The sequence below is a fragment of the Heteronotia binoei genome, chromosome 3 (genome assembly GCF_032191835.1).
Source record: "Heteronotia binoei isolate CCM8104 ecotype False Entrance Well chromosome 3, APGP_CSIRO_Hbin_v1, whole genome shotgun sequence".
Classification (NCBI taxonomy): domain Eukaryota; kingdom Metazoa; phylum Chordata; class Lepidosauria; order Squamata; family Gekkonidae; genus Heteronotia; species Heteronotia binoei.
Genome location: NC_083225.1, coordinates 184,399,428 through 184,420,694, shown reverse-complemented (window position 1 = coordinate 184,420,694; position 21,267 = coordinate 184,399,428). Strand labels below are relative to the sequence as shown.

The 21,267-nt window shown below is 48.7% G+C and overlaps 2 protein-coding genes across 2 annotated transcripts in view; both read right to left on the bottom strand.

Annotated features, from left to right (window-relative positions):
- Positions 1-21,267, bottom strand: part of PRCP (prolylcarboxypeptidase) — a 254,800-nt gene that overhangs the window by 121,134 nt on the left and 112,399 nt on the right. The window lies entirely within an intron of this gene.
- On the bottom strand, positions 3,733-4,857 carry LOC132569014 (protein FAM181B-like). Its single transcript, XM_060235198.1, has 2 exons — positions 4,495-4,857; positions 3,733-4,413 (listed from the first exon to the last, which is right to left on the bottom strand). The coding sequence occupies exons 1-2, from the start codon at positions 4,855-4,857 to the stop codon at positions 3,733-3,735; spliced, it is 1,044 nt and encodes a 347-aa protein (XP_060091181.1).

Below are 21,267 nucleotides of genomic sequence, written 5' to 3'. Positions count from 1 at the left end.
CGCAAGACATGAATGTCAGATGTTTGAGAGCCTCAAGGAAGGAGATGATGAAGATATTGGATTTATATCCCGCCCTATACTCTAAATCTCAGAGTCTCAAAGCGGTCACAATCTCCTTTACCTCCTCACAACCACCACAGCAGACACCCTGTGAGGTAGGTGGGGCTGAGAGAGCTCTTACAACAGCTGCCCTTTCAAGGACAACTCAAGGAGAACTATGGCTGACCCAAGGCGATTCCAGCAGCTGCAAGTGGAGGAGTGGGGAGTCAAACCCGGTTCTCCCAGATAAGAAGCAGATATTGGATTTATATCCCACCCTCCGAATCTCAGAGCAGCTCATAATCTCCTTTACCTTCCTCCCCCACAACAGACACCCTGTAAGGTGGGTGGGGCTGAGAGAGCTCTTACAGCAGCTGCCCTTTCAACGACACTCCTATGAGAGCTATGGCTGACCTAAGGCCATTCCAGCAGCTGCAAGTGGAGGAGTGGGAATCAAACCCGGTTCTCCCAGATAAGAGGGAGGAAACCCGGTTCTCCCAGATAAGAGGGAGGGAGGAAGCAGGGAAAGAAGCAAAATAGATGGGGGAGGTGGAGGTGGGAAGAAAGCAATTTTAAATGCATTCTCCAAGCCACTGGCTTGGAGACGTGAATTAAGGAGAGAAATGCCTTCTCCAAGCTGGCCGATGGAGTGGGGGGGGGGGCTTCGGGAGCCACACAATATGACGCAGTTTGGCTACCCCCGCGTCTGGATCCTCCCCATTCTGAATCACGGCCAACTTTTCATCGTTTCCATCGAGCAAGCCCTGGACAGAATAACTTGATCCCACTCCCACGAACAAGCAACATTACAGACTTCCAATATATTCTGTTGCTGCAGATCTTGCAGGGTTCTTTTTAATTTCAAGGAGGAACACGACTCCCTGATCCTTTCCGATGCTTAAAAAATAACCCTAAGTTGCTTGTATCCTGGGGGGGGGGGTACCTCCCCAGCCAGGGTAAAACCATTTAGGGGTGATGTTTTCCAGCAGACAACCGGCAGGGCAAGAATGAGTTAAAGAGAACACTCTGTTCTCCTCCACGAAGAAGCCCCAGCAGTGGGTGGCATTTGGAAAAGTCTGGAAGAACACATCGTTTTTCGTGGGCATAAACACGGATCAAACAACGCGTGACATTTTTAGGGTAAATAGCAACTATTTTAGTCTGAGTTGTTGTTCCCACGAACACATAAAATTGCCTTCTCCTCCATCAAATGACCAGTCCATTGCGGTCAGAATTGCCCGCTCGGACTGGCAGCAGCTCTCTCCGGCAGAGATCTTTCCTATCACCTCCTTCCTGACCCTGACCCTTCCTGACCCTTTCCCCCCTACCATGGTTGACATTTACGCTTTAACGTAAAGGGGTGGAATTCTAGCAGGAGCTTCTTTGCATATTAGGCCACACACCCCGATGTAGCCAATCCTCCATGAGCTTACAAGGCTCTTTTTTGTAAGCTCTTGGAGGATTGGCTACATCAAGGGGGTGTGGCCTAATATGCAAAGGAGCTCCTGCTAGAATTCCACCCCTGCTTTAAAGGAAAACATTTAACTTGACCCCAGATTAGAACAGAGTCTAACTTTTTTTGAATTTTAGAACCTTGCAAATAACATAAAAATGCCTCACACTTCTTGACTTAGATCCTGATTTTCCAGGGATTGTTTGACTCGGGATGGAACAGAACCCAATGCCTGTTGCAACTTAAGAAAAAGATGATGATGAAGGTGATACTGGATTTATTCCCCGCCCTCCACTTTGAATCTCAGAGAAACCTGCAATCTCCTTTACCTTCCTCCCGCCACAACAGACATCCTGTGAGGTGGGTGGGGCTGAGAGAGTTCGGACAGCAGCTGCCCTTTCAAGGAGAACTCTGCGAGATCTATGGCTGACCCAAGGCCATTCCAGCAGCTGCAAGTGTAGGAGTGGGGAATCAAACCCAATTCTCCCAGATAAGAGTCCGTGCACTTAACTACACCAAACTGCCTTTATACACCAAACTGCTGGGGGGTATTCCAGGTCTCAGCTCACACACAAACATGTCCATCAGCGGGGCTCCATAGGGTTGCCAACTGCCAAGCAGGACCTGGAGATCTCCCAGTGTGACAAAGTGGTCTCCAAATGACCAAGATCAGTTGCCTGACGAAAGCAGCTGCTTTGGAGGGTGGACTCTATGGCATTATACCCAGCTGAAGTCTCTTTCCTCCCCTAATGCCACCTTCCCCTGGCTCCACCCCCAGATCTCCCAGAATCTCTCCACCCTGGAGTTGGCAATCCTAGTTCCATATCAACCAGGAAGCAGTGGGTATCCTTGTGGCCAAGATAGCCCCAAAAGACCACTGCATAACCTTGGGGACCATCGACCCACTGAATGCACTTCTGTGGTCACTGGAGAACTAAAGGTAAAGGTAGTCCCCTGTGCAAGCACCAGTCGTTTCCAACTCTGGGGTGATCTTGCGTTCACGAAGTTTTCACGGCAGACTTTTTATGGGGTGGTTTGCCATTGCCTTCCCCAGTCCTCTACACTTTCCCCCCAGGCAAGCTGGGTGCTTATTTGACCGACCTCGGAAGGATGGAAGGCTGAGTCAACCTGACCCAGCTACCTGAAACCAGCTTCTCCCGGGATTGAAATCAGGTCGTGAGCAGAGAGCCTGGACTGCAGGACTGCAGCTTTACCACTCTGCGCCACGGGGCTATTGGCAAACTAGGGAAGGGCGATAACTTTAACCAGGTGAAGCAACGGAACAAAGTTTTATTCCAATGGTACCTTTAAGACCAACAAAGTTTCATTCTGGATATAAGTTTTCATGTGCATGCACAAGTTCAAATGTCTGTATTTAAAGACTGCAGATTTATACCCCGCCCTTCTCTCTGAATCAGAGACTCAGACGTGGTTTACAATCTCCCATATCTTCTCCCCCCTACAACAGACACCCTGTGAGGTGGGTGGGGCTGGAGAGGGCTCTCCCAGCAGCTGCCCTTTCAAGGACAACCTCTGCCAGAGCTATGGCTGACCCAAGGCCATTCCAGCAGCTGCAAGTGGAGGAGTGGGGAATCAAACCCTGTTCTCCCAGATAAGAGTCCGCACACTTAACCGCTACACAAAACTGGCTCTCACCCCCAGATCTCCCACGCAAAAGCTGATGCCCAGAATTAAACTGTGTTGGTCTTAAAAGATTCCACTGGAATCGAACTTAGATCAGTTTTGTGTCATTCCATCCACTGCCGTGGTTTCCCCCAGAGAATGCTGGGAATTGGGTGCTCCCTCCACTCTCTCTTAACCGAACTCCCACAGAACAGTTCTCAAAATCAACAGGATCAGGGCGAAAGGGTCATCGGAAATAGTGAGCCTTAACCAGTTAATCTGACAGAAACACAGAGCTGGCAATTGTGTCAAGGGTCATCTAGTCCAACCCCCTGCACAATGCAGAGAATTCACAAGGAACCCACCCACCCCTTTCCCTGCACAGAGAGGAAAGCCAAAAACCTCCAGGATCCTTAGGCTGATCTGATGTGCAAGATCCAGTGGATTCCTGGGACCCAAGCAAGGAAGGAAGCCATCGCATCCCCGTATGCAGTGGGTCCTAGGGTTCGATCCCACCACTAACCTCCAACTTTTCATCCCCTCCTTTTGGGGAATCTGCCAAGCCCCCCCACCCCTTTCCCAAACTCAATCCCATCTTCTCCTCCTTCCTCTAAAGGTTAAAATAAGGTGGCCCCCCGGCCATAGCCTGCGGGATAGTCATAGGGCACGGTTGGGGGAGGAGGCAGGGGGCAATCGGGGAAGAAGGGAGCGAAGGCAGGCAGGTGAGCCGTCGGGCTGCTCTCCGCCCCGGCAGGGTCCGACGGTCCGGCGTAAAGAGCCGGCAGGGGGCGCAGGGGAGGCTCGGGGTACATCAAGTGGGGGAGCAGCGGCAGAGATTCGAACTCCCCGCCCAGCTCCGACGACGCTTGCAGGCGGCTGCCCGTCTGGTAAAGCGGCTGCTGCTGCTCCGGCAGGAGGTTTCCAAACTCGGGGGCGGCGGCGGCCAGGAGGTCGAAGAGCTCCTCCGGGCCGGCGGGGTCTTTCAAAGCCGGGCTGGGGGGCGCCGTCGAGCGGGAGGCGATGGGCTCGGTGAAAAAGGAGGGCGGCAGGTTGCGTTTGCGAAGGGGCACTTTCTTCCCGCTGGGGGAGGGCCCCGACGCGCCTTCTCTGCCGCCCGCCGGCACCAGGGGGCGCTCCAGCTCGAAGCCCGACGGCTGTTGCCGCAGCGAGTCGAAGAGGGCGGCCAGGCTCTTGCTCTGCCACGTGCCGCCTTCGCGCTTGGCCGGCGCCTTGCAATGCGCCGCTCCGCCGCCGGGGGGCGACGTGGAGGCCGACGGCGCCCCCGTCGGAGAAGTCCGCTTGTTCATACTCGGCTGCCCGGGGCTGTTATTAGTATTATTATTATTATTATTATTAACGCTGTTATTAGGGCTAATAACCGGCGCGTCCTGAGGCCCGGGAGCCGCCGGGCCGCCCCCTCCTCCTCCCCCGATCATGCCCGTGCAGCGCTTGATCTGCTTCTGCAGGTACTTCCGATGGTTCACCTTCCGCTTGGATTTCACCGGCTTGTCGAGGGCCAGCTTGATGTTGCTGGAGGCCGAGTCGATGAAGCTGAGCAAGTCGCGGGTGGCTTCGCGGCAGTCCCCCCCGGCCTCGCCTCCTCCGCCCCCTGCTCCGAGCAGAAGCCCCCCGCCGTCGTCGTAGCCCTTCTCCGCCTCGCCGAAGTCCCCCAGCCCCGCCGGGAAGCAGAAGGGGACGAAGGGGTGGTGGTGGGCGTGCAGGGTCGCCGCTTGCACGGCCATCGCCTCGTTGCAAGAGTTTCCCCTTGGCGACGCTGCTTTTTGCAAGAGAAAAGGGGAAGCTTGTCTTTAATGCATCTCCTCCGGCCCCGATCCGCCTGGCCCGCGTCCCCCGAGGCGGACGCCGGAGAGAGCCCGCCGAACCCAGCCTGCAGCTCCCCGGCTCTCGCCGACGCCTCTTCCCCCCGCGCCCCGGGGAGCTCCGGGAAGAGGAGGAGGAAGCTGGTGACGCACGAGGGAGGGAGGGATCGATCGAGCCCTCGGAGGGGACTGCTTAACCCTTCTCTGGCCGGCGAGCGGCCTTTTGCCAGCCGGTTCCGGGAGGCCCGGATTTATTCTGTGTGTACGCTTTGCAGATTAAGACTTTTATTCAGGCGCGAGGCTAAAGTACAGGAGTTTTTCTCTTTAAGAAAGTCAAAAGCAAGGAGCTTTTCTCTGTCTTTTTTTTCTTCCTTCCTTCCTGCACTTTCCCGTTTTCCTTCCTGTGATCCCGCGCTTCCTCATTGACGATCTGTTTTGCTTTCTGCTTTTCCTCCTTTCTGTGATTTCCCACTAGGTTGCCAGCACCGGGTTTGGGGGAGATTTGAAGGTGAGGGAGTGAATTTAAATGGGATATTATCAGGGGGGTTGGGGTAGAAAAAGCCCAGCCGGAACTCATTTGCGTATTTGGCCACACCCCCTGACATCACCATTTTTCACACAGGGCTTTTTGTAGAAAAGAGTCCAGCAGGGACTCATTTGCATATTAGGCCACACCCCCTGATGCCAGGCCAGGCGGAACTGCGTTCCTGTGCATTCCTGCTAAAAAAAAGCCCTGGATATGATGTCATAAACTGCAGAGCTAACATTTCCCACCCCAGAGGCTCTGTTGTCTGGAGACCCGTTATTATTCCAGAACTCCAGGCCTCACCTGGAGGTTGGCAACCCCACTGAGTGCCAGACTCTACCCTCCAAAGTAGCTGTGCCCTCCAGGGAAAATGGATCTTTGTTGTCCGGAGGGCAAATGTAATTCCAAGGGGAGGGCTGTACCAAAAGCCCAGCAGGAACTCATTTGCATAGTAAGCCACACCCCATCTGGTGTTCATGTCTTGCAGCTCTCAAGCACCTGATGTTTATTCAATGTGGCTCTTCCATTAAGCAAGTTTGGCCACCTCTGCTTTAGACCAACACGGCTATCCACTTGGATCTATCTGAATGAAAGTACGTCAGATTTGTGTACTAAATGCTCCCCCACACACTTGAAACAAAAGATCCCTGGACATTTGAAGCAAAAGAGACTTCAGAGAGAAATATTCTGGCCTCTCTCTGACATACTGAGCCTTCATAAGCATGCAAACAGGAAAGGGGGCTAATGAGAGTTAGTGAAGGAACACCAAACCAGATTTTAAAAGTCTGCATCCACTGGCAGAAGGTGACAATAGAAGGAGACACAAGAACCTCCCTGGATTTTGGTCATGGTGCCACAACCAAAAAGATCCTTTTTCAGGTCCCTGCTAGTATAGCATCACAGATGATGATGGGACCCAAAGAAGGGCCACCGAAGATGACCAGAGTGATCTGCTAGGTTCAGACGGGAGTGGTTGGTCCTTAAGATAGGCTGGCCCCAAACCATAGAGAGTTTTAAAGGTCAACAGCAGGACATTGAATTGGGCCTGCAAGCAAATTAGGAGCCAGTGTTGATGCAATAAGACTGCAGTGATATGGTCCCAACGATCCACTGCAGTAGGTATTCTGGCCACAGCATTCTGCACCAACTGTCGCTTCCAGACAGTCTCCAAGGGCAACCCTACACAGAACACATTGCAGTAGTCCAATCTAGATGTTACCAAGGCATACACCAACAGTAGCTCTCCAGATGTTTTTTGCCTACAACTCCCATCAGCCCCAGCCAGCATGGCCAATGGCTGGGGTTGATGGGAGTTGTAGGCAAGAAACATCTGGAGAGCTACCGTTGGCCACCTCTGCACTATAGTGAGACCTCTGGCTACCACTGCATCCTGTAAGAGGCTTGGGTTCAGTGACACCCCCAAGGTACAAACCTGCTCCTTTAGGGGGAGTTCACCCTCATCCATAATAAGAGATGCCTCAATCCTTCAGTCAAACCTCCCCCATCCCGGTAGTACCTCCATTTTGTTGAAATTAAGTTTGCTGGCCTTCAATAGCCAACAACAGGGCACAGAGACAGAGTCCATCAGAAGAGGCCTGCTGGATCAGACCAGTGGTCCATCTAGTCCAGCATCCTGTCTCACACATTGGCCAACCATTCCTCTGGATGGCCAACCACAGGGTATAGAGGCCGAGGCCTTCCCCTGCCAAGAATATAAAAAGAGGCCTGCTGGATCAGACCAGTGGTCCATCTAGTCCAGCATCCTGCCTCACACAGTGGCCAACCAGTTCCTCTGGATGGCCAACCACAGGGCATAGAGGCCGAGGCCTTCCCCTGCCAAGAATATAAAAAGAGGCCTGCTAAATCAGACCAGTGGCCCATCTAGTCCAGCATCCTGTCTCACAGTGGCCAACCAGTTCCTCCTGTTATTCTTTTCCTGTGTGTGATCTTCTTATATCTCACTATTCCTTCCCTGCAACAGAGAAGACTCACCTACAATATCTATTATAGCAAGATAAAATAAAAATACGTGATTTGGTTATTGTAATGGGGCCCTGGGACCTGATTTTGTTTGGAGAAAGGCAAGGTATATAAGTACTCTGAATGAAGAAATAATACTTCCAAGGACCAGCTTGATTCAAATCCAGTAGCACCTTGCACACCAACAAAATTCTCAAGGTGTAAGCTTTGTCTGACAAAAGGGAACTATGCAGGGGTGGAATTCTAGCAGGAGCTCCTTTGCATATTAGGCCACACACCCCTGAGGTAGCCAGTCCTCCAAAGGCTTACAAAAAAGAGCCTTGTAAGCTCTTGGAGGACTGGCTACATCAGGGGTGTGTGGCCTAATATGCAAAGGAGCTCCTGCTAGAATTCCACCCCTGGAGCTATGACTCTCGGAAAGCTTCACTTCAAAAATCTTGGGGGTCTCTCCTGGACTGAACCAAGCCGCCCTACCTCAGACGAACGCATCTGTCCTGCAATACTTATAAGGCAGGAAATGGAATTGAAATAAATGGGGCTTACCTCCGAGCAAACACGATTCGCACACGCTAAGCAGGGGTGAAGCTGCTCTGTACCGTTCCTTTGCATGCTTCCTCGGGAGTCAATCTGATCTCAAACACTGGGAGCTACTCCCAAGCGGAGAAAGAATCTGGCAGCCCTAGACTGTCTGGCAGCACCCTAGGCAAGGCTAACTTCTGCTTCCGCCCTGCGCCTGCACTGATAACAATTAAGCACCCCCAGAAGGCTGGCACCCTATGCAATTGCCTAGTTTGCCTAGCGGCAGGGTGGCGCTGGGCAGCCCCGAGTGATGTTATGCACATGAGCATAACGTCATGGCGCTGGTGGTGTCGCGCGCCGGCCATTCTAGGAGCTTCCAAAAACCTTTATGGTTTTCCCAGATGTTCTAGCAATTTGGAGAACTCGTACCATAGAGGGGGGTTTTTTCCAAATTCCTAGAGCGTCAGGAAAATCCATAGAGTTTTCCCGGAAGCTCCTAGAGTGGCCGGCGCGCAATGTCACCCAGCGCCATGACGTTATGCTCATGTGCATAACATCACTCGGGGCTGCCCAGCGCTGCCCTGCCACTAGGCAAACTAGGCAATTGCAAGTGACATTGCGCTGGTGACATTGCAAACTGGGGGTGCTTGCAACGTCACCAGCGCAATGATGTCACTTGCGGCGATGTCGGGAGGAGATCCCCCCCACCGGCCCACTGTGGGATGGCAGGTTGGAGACATCCAGGGCGGGAGAACCCCCGCCCCACCCGGGAACTTGGCAGCCCTAGGTGGTGCTGAGAGAGCTCTCCCAGAAGCTGCCCTTTCAAGGACAACTCCTGTGAAAGCTCCAAGGCCATTCCAGCAGCTGCAAGTGGAGGAGGGGGGAATCAAACCCGGTTCTCCCAGATAAGAGTCCACGCACTTAACCACTACACCAAACTGGCTCTCCTCCACTTGGGGCTTGCTTGCAAGTAAACCAATGGTTTATCACAGTCGAATTCAGCAACGTGCTTGGATTCGATAAGATGCGGAACTCCTGCCCATGTCTAGATTCCGGCCTCCTGGCCTGAGACCATACTGGCGTTTCATTTTGCCAAAGCACCAGGATGGAAGGAAGGAGCCAGGCTTCCACACCCAAAGGAGAGGGCTGGTGGATTTGGTATTTGGTTTGACTGAGCCCCGTTCTCTCCGGCGCTGGGAAAATCCCATGGGCCAAGCAGGTGTCAGGGGCTCTAAACACACAATCTCATTTCCTGCCTGCGTCTTAATCTGTTCGTCAATCCGGCCCGTCGGCTCCCGGCGCATTCTTTCGGCAGTGGGAATTTCTGCCCCTGCCTGACAAGCATTATGGGGAGGCTTTGACATACAGCCTTCCAGGACCCAAATAGCCCGGCCTATTCTTCGCCTTCCCTGAAAGGAGGCTTTGTGCCAGAGATTCATTAAACTGCGCCACACAGGCCTTCAGAAACCGGGGAGGGGGGAGAAGCGGGGGGGGGCGGCCTCGATAATGAACAGTCGATTTAACTGGAAAAGCGGCTGGGGCTTTTAAATTAAAGGGAAATAAAGGCGGACTTTAAAAAAGTTAGGTCGGTGACCTAAAAAGAGAGAGAAAACCAATCCGTTTTTTTGTGTGTGTGTGGAAAAGGCGCAATGCGGAACAGGAAGTCTGGACTCGCAACAGTTCGCAATATTATTTCAGCTCAAGGGGCAAAACTGATGGGGAAATTATGCTTTGGAGAGTCTGTCATAGGATGTATAGATAGAGAAGAGTCCTATTGGATCAAACCCATGGCCCATCTCAGCTAACATTGTTTCCCCACAGTTGGGCCAAAAGATATCACAGATCTCTGGTATTTGGTTTGACTGAACCCCGTTCTCTCCGGCGCTGGGAAAATCCCATGGGCTAAGCAGGTGTCAGGGACTCTAAACACACAATCTCATTTCCTGCCTGCGTCGTAATCTGTTCGTCAATCCGGGGCAGACACTACGGAAGTATATCCCATTGAGGTCCCTCTAGAGTTGCCAATCTCCAGGTGGATAGGCAATAAAAGCTAAACAGCTACTGTGATGATAAACAAGGAATATAATAACCAATTAAAAAAAACTCTCATATATTTTAATACCCAACATTTTAAAATTTACAAACTTTATGTCATATTAAATATTCATACATATATTTCATATTGTAACTTAGGCATGCTTCATGTTGTAAAAGAGGTCCAATATTAACATATCCATATTGCAAAAAAAGTCTATGAGCACCCGGATATAGGCCCATTTCATCAATAGACTTCCTCAGGAGTAATGCCTTTCTATGTTTTTTTCAGGAGTAACAGCCATTAGTACTGACCCATGTTCTTATTACATCTTTACCCAGGTTCTTATTACGTCTCTACTCTCAATCTGGAATAAACCAAGATAATAACAGAACGAGATAGCCCACAGCTGAATGGAACCAAAAATTCAAAAGTTAATATTTCAGTGAAAAACTTACCACTCCAAAACACTTAAGCGTGTACATTTTTCATATCGGAGTCACAGCCAGTTCAAACTGATACATTCAACCAGATGCTAAGAGCCTTCTGGAGTTTGCTGGCCTAAAACCTCCAAAAATATAATAGGCAAGCTGCTCTTTAGATGGTCATATGCTCTTATTTTCTTAATGATTAATATATATTTTTTTAATTTTAATGTTGAGCGGACCTTTCTTTTTGCAGCAATTTGCTCAACACACTTAAGTGGGAATTCAATACCTCTTAGAATTTACTGGCAATTGCCCTATGCATAAGACTTAAATTTAAAAGCCAATGCTCATAATATCATGCAGCTGTGTGCTACATGTAACATTCTTAAAGGTATAACATTCACTTAAGAGTCTAATAAATTAACAATAATTTCATCTAGGCTGAAACCCCCTAACCAACTCCAACTCCAGGTGGAGGCAGGGGAACCCCTGGTTTGAAGGCCCAACCTCTGCTTCCGGGTCATCAGAAAGTGGCGGGGGGGAGCAGGAATGTCTGCTGGGCACTCCGTTATTCCCTATGGCGATCGATTCCCATAGGGTATAATGGAGAATTGATCCGTGGGTATCTGAGGCTCTGGAGGGGGCTGGTTTTTTTTTTTTAGGTAAGTGCACCAAATTTGCAGCATAGCCTCCGGTGTCTCTCCCCAAATTACCCTCCAAGTTTCAAAAGAATTGGACCAGGGGATCCAATTCTACGAGCCCCCAAAGAACGTGCCCCTATCCTCCATTATTTCCAATGGAGCGAAGGCATTTAAAAGATGTGTGGTCCCTTGACATGTGATGGCCAGAACTCCCTTTGGAGTTCAATGATGCTTGTCACAACCTCCTCCTGTCTCCATCCCTAGTGTCTTCTGGCTCCACTCCCAAAGTCCCCAGATATTTCTTGAATTGGACTTGGCAACCCGAAGGATGGGTAAGAACTGACTCTTAGCTCTGAAATCCAGTCTTCTCTGTGGAAAGGTCTTTTTGCTTGAAAAACGGCTCCCCAAATTTAATTCTGGTCTCTGCATAAAAAGGACCACTAAGAGGCAAAAAGGGAAGATCTATCGCCGCTTTTCTTATTCGAGTGCTCTAAAATTTACAGCCAACGAACAAGTTAGCTGGCTCCTCTATTATGAGTCTGCTACGATTATTCATTACTTTATTATCAAAGGCCCGGCATCAATCAAATTGTCCCAAAAGACACCCCCCCCCCAATGAAATGCTGTGCCTGCCGTGGAAATCTTGTATTTAAACTGTTTCGCTGCTGGAAAATGGCTTTTGAAGAGCTCCAGTTGGAAGGTTCAGGGTCCAGGGTAATGTGTATAACCTCCTACCTGAGATCTTGGAGAACCACTAGGCTTGCCAGCCTACTGGTTAGTACCACAGGAGAAGGGGTTTCAGTGTAAAGTCAAAAGAGATAGAATACCACTGAAAAACAATGAGTATACTTCGATCCTTCTATATGATTCATCCTATTATACAACTTTAAACCAGTGTATACAAATATCAACATCAATTTCCCATTTCTTCCCTCCAGAAAAAATTTACAAATGATTAACAAACGGCAATTAGTTCCGATACTTCCCTATAGAGGGATTTTCAGAAATCCTTCCTCCAATAAGTAAAGTTCATAATGCAGTCCAGGACTTCTTGTGAAATTCTTTCAAATGAAGAGGCCAGGAAATCCTTGCAGTCTTCCTAAGACATCTCCTCTAGATTTCAAGATGTTTCAATTCAGGTCTTCTTCAGTTAATCAGGCTGTTAAAATGGAACAATAATACACCACAATTTATGAAAATTAACCATACATATTGCCAACTCCATACCTCTACGTACACATGCTTTAAAAACTACTCACCCAGTTTCAATCATTTCTTACACAGACTCAAAGTTCAAAGCTAAAACAGAGCCGGTTTGGTGTAGTGGTTAAGTGTGCGGACTCTTATCTGGGAGAGCCGGGTTTGATTCCCCACTCCTCCACTTGCACCTGCTGGAATGGTCTTGGGTCAGCCATAGCCCTGGCAGAGGTTGTCCTTGAAAGGGCAGCTGCTGTGAGAGTCCTCTCAGCCCCACCCACCTCACAGGGTGAGTGTTGTGGGGGAGGAAGGTAAAGGAGATTGTGAGCCGTTCTGAGACTCTTCGGAGTGGAGGGCGGGATATAAATCCAATATCTTCTTCTCAGTCTAAGTTTGTTACACACAACTTTTTAAAGAGCCTGAACCTGTAAGTTCCAGTCAGATCACTTCTGGGGCAAACCTGGAAGTGATGATAGGTTGCTCTAGGAATTGCCAGGAAGTCTATGATTATACTGGCCACCCTATTTTCCCAACCCCTGCTGGTAGCCAGGGACCCCTGGGGAGGAAAGGAAACTCAGCAGGAATGTAATACAATAGAGCCCGCTCTCCAAAGCTGCCATTTCCTCCAGGAAGGCGGATGTCTGTGCTGGAGAGCCATTGTAGCTCCAAGAGAACTCCAGACCCACCCACCCCCCCGGAGGTTGGCAAAAGGGTTGCCAAGATTAAATGGAAGACACCTGATTCTCCTTTGATTAAAACGTGGCTATTTAAGCTCTATGGAGCCCCATGGTGCAGAGTGATAAAACTGCAATACTGCGGTCTGAACTCTCTGCTCACGACCTGAGTTCGATTCTGGCGGAAGCTGGATTCAGGTAGCCGGCTCCAGGTTGACTCAGCCTTCCATCCTTCCGAGGTCAGTCAAATAAGTACCCAGCTTGCTGGGGGGAAAGTGTAGATGACTGGGGAAGGCAATGGCAAACCACCCCATAAAAAAAGTCTGCCGTGAAAACATCGTGATGCGATGTCACCCCAGAGTCGAAAATGACTGGTGCTTGCACAGGGGACCTTTCCTTTCCTTTTCAAGTTAAGCTCTGGGAATATTTCTTGCTAGACAAAATAACAGACAATAAACTTGTTTCTGACACCTCTTGAGCCCATTCTTTTTTTCTCTGCAAGTGGGAACCTTTCTTTTCATGGAATATGGGCTCTCCAGTTCAATGTGGTTTGATGGAAGACTGTAAGTTGATGGACTATCTTTCTCTACTAGCATTGCACTGATCTCCTCTGCCATTTCATTCCTATTCCCCTCTCTCTTTAACCCCCTTCTCTTTCTTTCTTTCTTTCTTTCTTTCTTTCTTTCTTTCTTTCTTTCTTTCTTTCTTTCTTTCTTTCTTTCTTAGTTGTGTTTGTTTGTTTCTTTGTGTTTTTATGAGTGCATCCAGCACTATTTATATGGTCACCAGAATTGTTAATATTCACTTTTTTCCAAGATTTTGGAAATATACTTTGTACTTTGTTTTTATATTTGCCAATGTCTGGTATACAGAGAAAGTTATGTATATTTTGGTATTTACTCTTTTAATAAAGTTTGATTGAATATTTTTTTTTAAAAAAAGGTTGCCAATTCAAGAAATATCTGGGGACTTTGGGGGTGGAGCCAGGAGGCATTGGGGATGGAGCCAGAAGCAAGGTTGTGACAGGCATAATTGAACTCCAAAGGGAGTTCTGACCATCACATTTAAAGGGACCTGTCAAGTCCCCAAGTCCTTCAATAAAAGAGGCTCTTCGCAATTTCAAATAAGCATTTTAATGGAATGCAACATGGTATACTTCAGACACTAGGTCAGTGAAGAAACTGACCTAGATCAAAAATGGCACAGGTTATATAGGCAGTTAATAGCATGCATAATTCTGAGTGCACAAGCATTTCAAAATACAGGGGTTAAACAGTTACATCAACAATGCTAGCAAGGTACAAAAAGAGACAAGGGCATTCTAAGGTGGGAGTCGTTGGCCTTGAAGTGGGTACAGATTTAGATTTCGTTGCTCACAGTTGCATTCTAAGCACACATTCCGAAAGAGACATATAACAGACTGCAGCGATAAATAAAGGACTTGACAGGACCACACACCTTTTAGATGCCTTCCCTCCATTGGAAATAATGAAGGACGGGGGCACCTTCTTTGGGGGCTCATAGAATTGGACCCCCTGGTTCAAACCTTTTGAAACTTGGAGGCTGTTTTGAGGAGAGGCATTGGATGCTGTGCTGAAAATTTGCTGCCTCTACCTCAAACAACAGGCCCCCAGATACCCATGAATCAATTAACCATTACACTCTATGGGAACTGGTCTCCATAGGGAATAACAGAGTGCCCAGCTAGGGTTGCCAATCCCCAGGTGGGGCAGGGGATCCCCCAGTTTGGAGGACCTCCCCCCGCTTCAGGGTCGTCAGAAAACGGGGGGAGGGGAGGGAAATGTCTGCTGGGAACTCTGTTATTCCCTATAGAGATTTATTCCCATAGAAAATCATGGAGAATTGATTGCGGGTATCTGGGGCTCTGGGGGAGCTGTTTTTTGAGGTAGAGGCACCAAATTTTCAGTACAGTATCTAGTGCCTCTCCCCAAAATATCCCCCAAGTTTCAAAACAATTGGACCAGGGGGTCCAATTCTATGAGCCCCAAAAGAAGGTGCCCCTATCCTTCATTATTTCCTGTGGAAGTAAGGCATGGAAAAGGTGTGCCGTCCCTTTGGAGTTCTATTATGCTTGTCACAGCCTTGATCTTGGCTCCACCCTGAGGTCTCCTGGCTCCTCCCCCAAAGTCTCCTGGCTCCACCCCCAAAGTCCCCAGATATTTCTTAAATTGGACTTGGCAACCCTATGCCCAGCAGACATTTTCCTCCCCACTTCCAGCTTTCTGATGACCCGCACCTGGGGGTTGGGGAGAAACCCGAAGGCTTCCTGTTACAAAACCTCTTAAAGACATCTATTGCCAATATATTCCAATGATACTATAAAGAATCTCCAATGTTGATTTAGAATGATTTACTTCTGTTTCCATAAGTACACAGGTATTTCTCCAAACGTGGAGGGATTAATGTCCCAGTAATACTTTTATCCAGACTCTGTACTCTTCCACCAAAAAGCAATAGTAGTAAATACTTGACTCCAGATATTTCATCTATTCAACCTGTATAGAAACAAGCAAAACAGATTTAATGTCCTATTTCACTCATAAGCTTTTCCCCAGCTTCTGTTAAGAACAAACTCAAAATTATCATTTTAATCATTCTCACGCCACACCCAGACCTCCATATTAAGACTTATCTTGCCCTGAATCTCTTACCTCTATTTTCCATATTTAAATTTCTTCCCACTTTCTTCAAATACTGTCACACTGACTTCTCCAATTATAACGACTTCTCTTATGCCACAAGATGATACCTGAAATATGATTCCCCAGGTGTGTTTCATTAACTACACTCATACCCAGGGCTTTTTTTGAGCAAGAACGCACAGGAACACAGCAGGCTTTCAGGGAGTGTGGCCTAATACGCAAATGAGTTCCTGCTGGGCTTTTTGTAAAAAAAGCCCTGTGTGAAAAAAACTGTGATGTCAGGGGGTGTGGCCTAATATGAAAATGAGTTCCTGCTAGACTTTCTCTACAAAAAGAGCCCTGCTCACACCTGTTAAAGTTATACACTTTATTTTCTCTCTACCTCATAATCCTAAATAGCCAATTTACCAAACATCTTTACAGAAAGCAAGAGCCATTCACTGTTTAGACCATTAGGTTCCAAAGTTTAAAAATTGAACTCCATTCCTGGGAAATAATTTTTTCCAGAACAAAGAGCCTTAGTGACTCTGGATCATGCTGGAATCTTGAAAAACATTCCACAAGAGAAGAAGAAGAAGAAGAAGAAGAAGAAGAAGAAGAAGAAGAAGAAGAAGAAGAAGAAGAAGAAGAAGAAGAAGAAGAAGAAGAAGAAGAAGAAGACGATGACGACGACGACGACAACGGCATTGGATTTATATCCCGCCCTCCTCTCCGAAGAGTCTCAGAGTGGCTCACAATCTCCTTTTCCTTCCTCCTCAACAGACACCCTGTGAGGTGGGTGGGGCTGAGAGGGCTCTCACAGCAGCTGCCCTTTCAAGAACAACCTCTGCCAGAGCTATGGCTGACCCAAGGCCATTCTAGCAGGTGCAAGTGGAGGAGTGGGGAATCAAACCTGGTTCTCCCAGATAAGAGTCTGCACACTTAACCACTACACCAAACTGGAGCCTCTATCACAATCTGTGTTCCGACACGTGTCTTTACCATTCTTATTGTGCTCCCTACGTAGACACATGGACATGGACAGATTATTGCATAAATTGCCCTTTTCATTAGACAGGTGGTCCAATGTCTAAATTTTATTTTAGTTCTGGTTTGTGGGTCATCAAATTCCTTGATCTGTAAGCAAAATTGGCATGCAAGGCATGACTTCTTTCTTCCTCTGTCCTTGGTCAAAAACCTGTTCTTTGACCTGCTGATGACAACCCTATGCTGCGTGATGCAGAAGTGCCAAAGAGGGCCACGCCCTGTGTTCCCTCTAAGTTGCAGAGTCTTGTGAGCAGAAATTCTATTTCTGAGCTACTGGCATAAAATTGTGAGTGAGCAATTTGGCTACTGCATAAATTATTGTGCTCTGGGCCACCCTTCCTGAGCTAAGACAAAAATGTGTGAGCCAGAGGCTAAAAAACAGTGAGCTACCTCACACTAACTCAGCTTAGAGGGAACACTGGTCATGCCAAACAGAGCCAGTTTGGTGTAGTGGACTCTTATCTGGGAGAACCAGGTTTGATTCCCCACTCCTCCACTTGCAGCTGCTGGAATGGCCTTGGGTCAGCCATAGCTCTGGCAGAGGTTGTCCTTGAAAGGGCAGCTGCTGTGAGAGCCCTCTCAGCCCCACCCACCTCACAGGGTGTCTGTTGTGGGAGGAGAAGATATAGGAGATTGTAAACTTCTGTGAGTCTCTGATTCAGAGAGAAAGGTGGGGTATAAATCTGCAATCTTCTTCTTCCTCTTATTCAAGTGCCCCCAATTCTCAGGATCAACAGCAAAGAGGAAAGACTGGAGTCTGTTCAATTCTACGGGAAATCTACTACTGTCCGATTTCCTGTTTGGCGTCCCAAGCATTTCATGGCTGAAGGGAGAAAGGGAAGGAGGAAGCCAGTGGAAGAACAAAACACCCAGCCTAGTGCAAAGGAAGGCAATGATCTAATTATCTGCAGACCAAAGCTGCCAAATCCCTTCGAAAGGAGCTCTTAGGCAAAGGTGGCTTTTGAACTGCAGGATGCAGACAGAAAACAGAGAGGAGTATAGCAACAGCTTTAAAGCGCGTGTGTGCACACACAATCCTTTCTGTGTACAAAGCTCAGTTTTATGAGCATTTTTTCTTGCCTTCACAAAGAGCATGTGGTTATGTCAGCAGCAGTGTTCCCTCTAAGCTGAGTTAGCGTGAGCTAGCTCACAGATTTTTAGCCTCCAGCTCACACATTTTTGCCTTCGCTCAGGAAGGATGACGCCAGAGCGCAATAATTTACGCAGTAGCTCACAACTTTAATGTCAGTAGCTCAGAACTTTAATGCTAGAAGCCAGGCCAGTGCTAGGGGTTCTTGTGCCCCAGGCCGAACCCCGCCCCAAGTGTTCTATTCGTGTGCACACGCCTTAATGACATCATGGCCCTTCGACTTTGCTGAGGCTTTCCAAGCCTCTGGAAGTCTTGGCAAAGTCAGGAAGGGAGTGGGTGCTCTCAGAGCTGGGCTTCCCAAGCCTCGGCAAAGTCAGGAAGGCAGCGGGCATGAAGAGGGGGGCGCCTCATGGCACCCCTAGGCCAGGTGGCGCCCTAGACGGCAGCCTACTTGGCGTACTCCCACGTGCCGGCCCTGCCAGTAGCTCACAAAGCAGAATTTTTGCCCACAAGACTCTGTAGCTTAGAGGGAACACTGGTTAGCAGTCAGACTCCTCCTCTCGCTGAGGGGCAGTTTGTAGGCAGCAAACCAGAAATACCCTTCCTGAAATATCATCTCAACTATCCTAAGTGCAATATGCTGCCCGGCCCAAAATAGATGCCAGCAGGCCTGGATACGTACTTTAGACGCGTGAGTCACTGCTCACTTCACCCTACCACAAATTTTGTTAGTCTTTAAGGCAGGGAGGGCCAAACTGTGGCTCTTTCACACATATTTTGTGGCTCTCGAAGCCCACCCCCCACCCCGTCAGCCAACCTGGAAAAGACATTTCTCTCTTTAAAACACTTCCTCAAGCCAAGTTGCTTTCTTTCCACCTCACTCTCTCCCCCTCCCCCATCTATTTGCTTTCCTTCCTCCCTCCCTTCTTTCAAGACCTGTGGCTCTCAAACATTCCATGTTCATGTCTTACAGCTCTCAAACATCTGACGTTTATCTATGTGGCTCTTAGGTTAAGCAAGTTTGGCCACCCCCGCTTTAAGGTGTTTCTGGACTCTTGCTCTTCTTCCGATAAAGAAGAGCAGTAGTTCCTGAAAGCTCTTCTTTGCCACAATTTTTTTTTTAGTCTTTAAGGCGCGACCGGACTCTTCCTAGTTTCTACTGCTCTAAAAAGAGGACAACTGATACCTCTATTATTTGCACCACTACAATAAGCTTTCTTCCCTCAGCCGACCCCTGAGCCCTAACTGTCAAATTGTCCACATAGTTTGGGTTTTAACTGTTGTTTGTTTATTGTTTTTAGAATGTTGTGATCCACCCTGAGCCCATCTCTGGGAAAGGGCGGACTATAAATTGCCTAGTTTGGTATAGTTTGGTATAGAGAGCCAGTTTGGTATAGTGGTTAAGTGTGCGGACTCCTATCTGGGAGAACCGGGTTTGATTCCCCACTCCTCCACTTGCACCTGCTAGCATGGCCTTGGGTCAGCCATAGCTCTGGCAGAGGTTGTCCTTGAAAGGGCAGCTGCTGTGAGAGCCCTCTCCAGCCCCACCCACCTCACAGGGTGTTTGTTGTGGGGGAGGAAGGTAAAGGAGATTGTGAGCCGCTCTGAGACTCTTCGGAGTGGAGGGCGGGATATAAATCCAATATCTTCATCTACCTCACAGGGTGTCTGTTGTGGAGGAGGAAGGTGAAGGAGATTGTGAGCCGCTCTGAGACTCTTCGGAGTGGAGGGCGGGATATAAATCCAATATCTTCATCTACCTCACAGGGTGTCTGTTGTGGGGGAGGAAGGTGAAGGAGATTGTGAGCCGCTCTGAGACTCTTCGGAGTGGAGGGCGGGATATAAATCCAATATCTTCATCTACCTCACAGGGTGTCTGTTGTGGGGGAGGAAGGGAAAGGAGATTGTGAGCCGCTCTGAGACTCTTCGGAGTGGAGGGCAGGATATAAATCCAATATCTTCATCTACCTCACAGGGTGTCTGTTGTGGGGGAGGAAGGGAAAGGAGATTGTGAGCCGCTCTGAGACTCTTCGGAGTGGAGGACAGGATATAAATCCAATATCTTCATCTACCTCACAGGGTGTCTGTTGTGGGGGAGGAAGGGAAAGGAGATTGTGAGCCGCTCTGAGACTCTTCGGAGTGGAGGGCAGGATATAAATCCAATATCTTCATCTACCTCACAGGGTGTCTGTTGTGGGGGAGGAAGGGAAAGGAGATTGTGAGCCACTCTGAGACTCTCCGGAGTGGAGGGCGGGATATAAATCCAATATCTTCATCTACCTCACAGGGTGTCTGTTGTGGGGGAGGAAGGTGAAGGAGATTGTGAGCCGCTCTGAGACTCTTCGGAGTGGAGGGCGGGATATAAATCCAATATCTTCTTCTAACATAAAAATAAATACATTTTTAAAAGCCAAATAAAAGCCCGGCTAAACTGACACTCCTTTCTGGGGTCACAAGATCCCTATCTGAAAGTTTTCAAAAAAGCGTTTCTTCATAGGGTTGCCAGGGCTCTGTTGGAAAATACCTGGAGACTTTGGGGGTGGAGCCAGGAGAGGGTTGGGGGTTGGGAAGGGGGAGAGGCCTCCACATCGTCCCCCCTTCAAAGTAGCCATTTTCTCCAGGCAAGCTGATCTCTGCCAGCTAGAAATCAGTTGTGTCAGCGGGAGATCTCCAAGCCCCACCTGGAGGCTGGCAACCCGACAAGGGGCCAAATATTTTAAACACATAAATACCTGCTTCGATCCCAAGAGGACCAGCGTCGAATCTGTGCGTAAGAATCCTGTATTCTTTGACCCGTGTGAAAGTCACGAAAATCCTAGCAGTGACATCCAGGCTGGGTTTGTTTTAAATTACGTCCAATTAAGCCAGGTTTTCATGGGCCCTTGTTCAGCGAAATGCCACAATTCATCTCGTTCTTCCTCAGAGGCACGAGTCTGACTGGTGATAGTCAGCCGCCTTTGTATCCCAGCCCTGGCAGCTCAATGCCAGCTGGGCTTTGAATTTCAATCAGCCTCAAATGTCAGATTCTTCCCTGGTGATGTCATTTCTGTTTTCCACAGGATGTCCTTGCTTGGTTGCTGTTGAGAGTTTTTCAAAAATGTATTGGAAGAAGAAGACCATCATAATTTATACCCCCCCCCTTTTTCTCTGAATCAGAGTGTCAGAGCAGCTCACAATCTCCTTTATCTCCATCCCCCACAACAGACACCTTGTGAGTTGGGCTGAGAGAGCTCTGACAGAAGCTGCCCTTTCAGGAACAACTCTGCAAGAGCTACGGCTGACTCGAGGCCATTCCAGCAGCTGGAGTGGAGGAGCGGGGAATCAAACCCGGTCTAATATAAAGGCATTTTTAGATTATGTGAGACAAGCTCATGTCGGGAGAGAAATCCTAATAGCCCAGAGCTTGTGTCTAAAACAAGAGATAGAAGAGCAGGGGCTAAGTCCTGTCATGGACCAGGGCCGTGAGTCCTCCTCACTGGGTGAAAAAGCAGAAGACTTGAACAAAAGGAAACTGAGGTCCTCACAGGGATGCCAGCCTCCAGGTGGGACTAGG

Coding starts and splice junctions, on each gene's coding strand:
- LOC132569014 (XM_060235198.1), bottom strand. CDS start 4,857: ATGGCCGTGCAAGCGGCGACCCTGCACGCCCACCACCACCCCTTCGTC. Junction 4,414..4,494: donor CCGGGCCTCAGGACGCGCCG/GTTATTAGCCCT, acceptor AGTATGAACAAG/CGGACTTCTCCGACGGGGGC.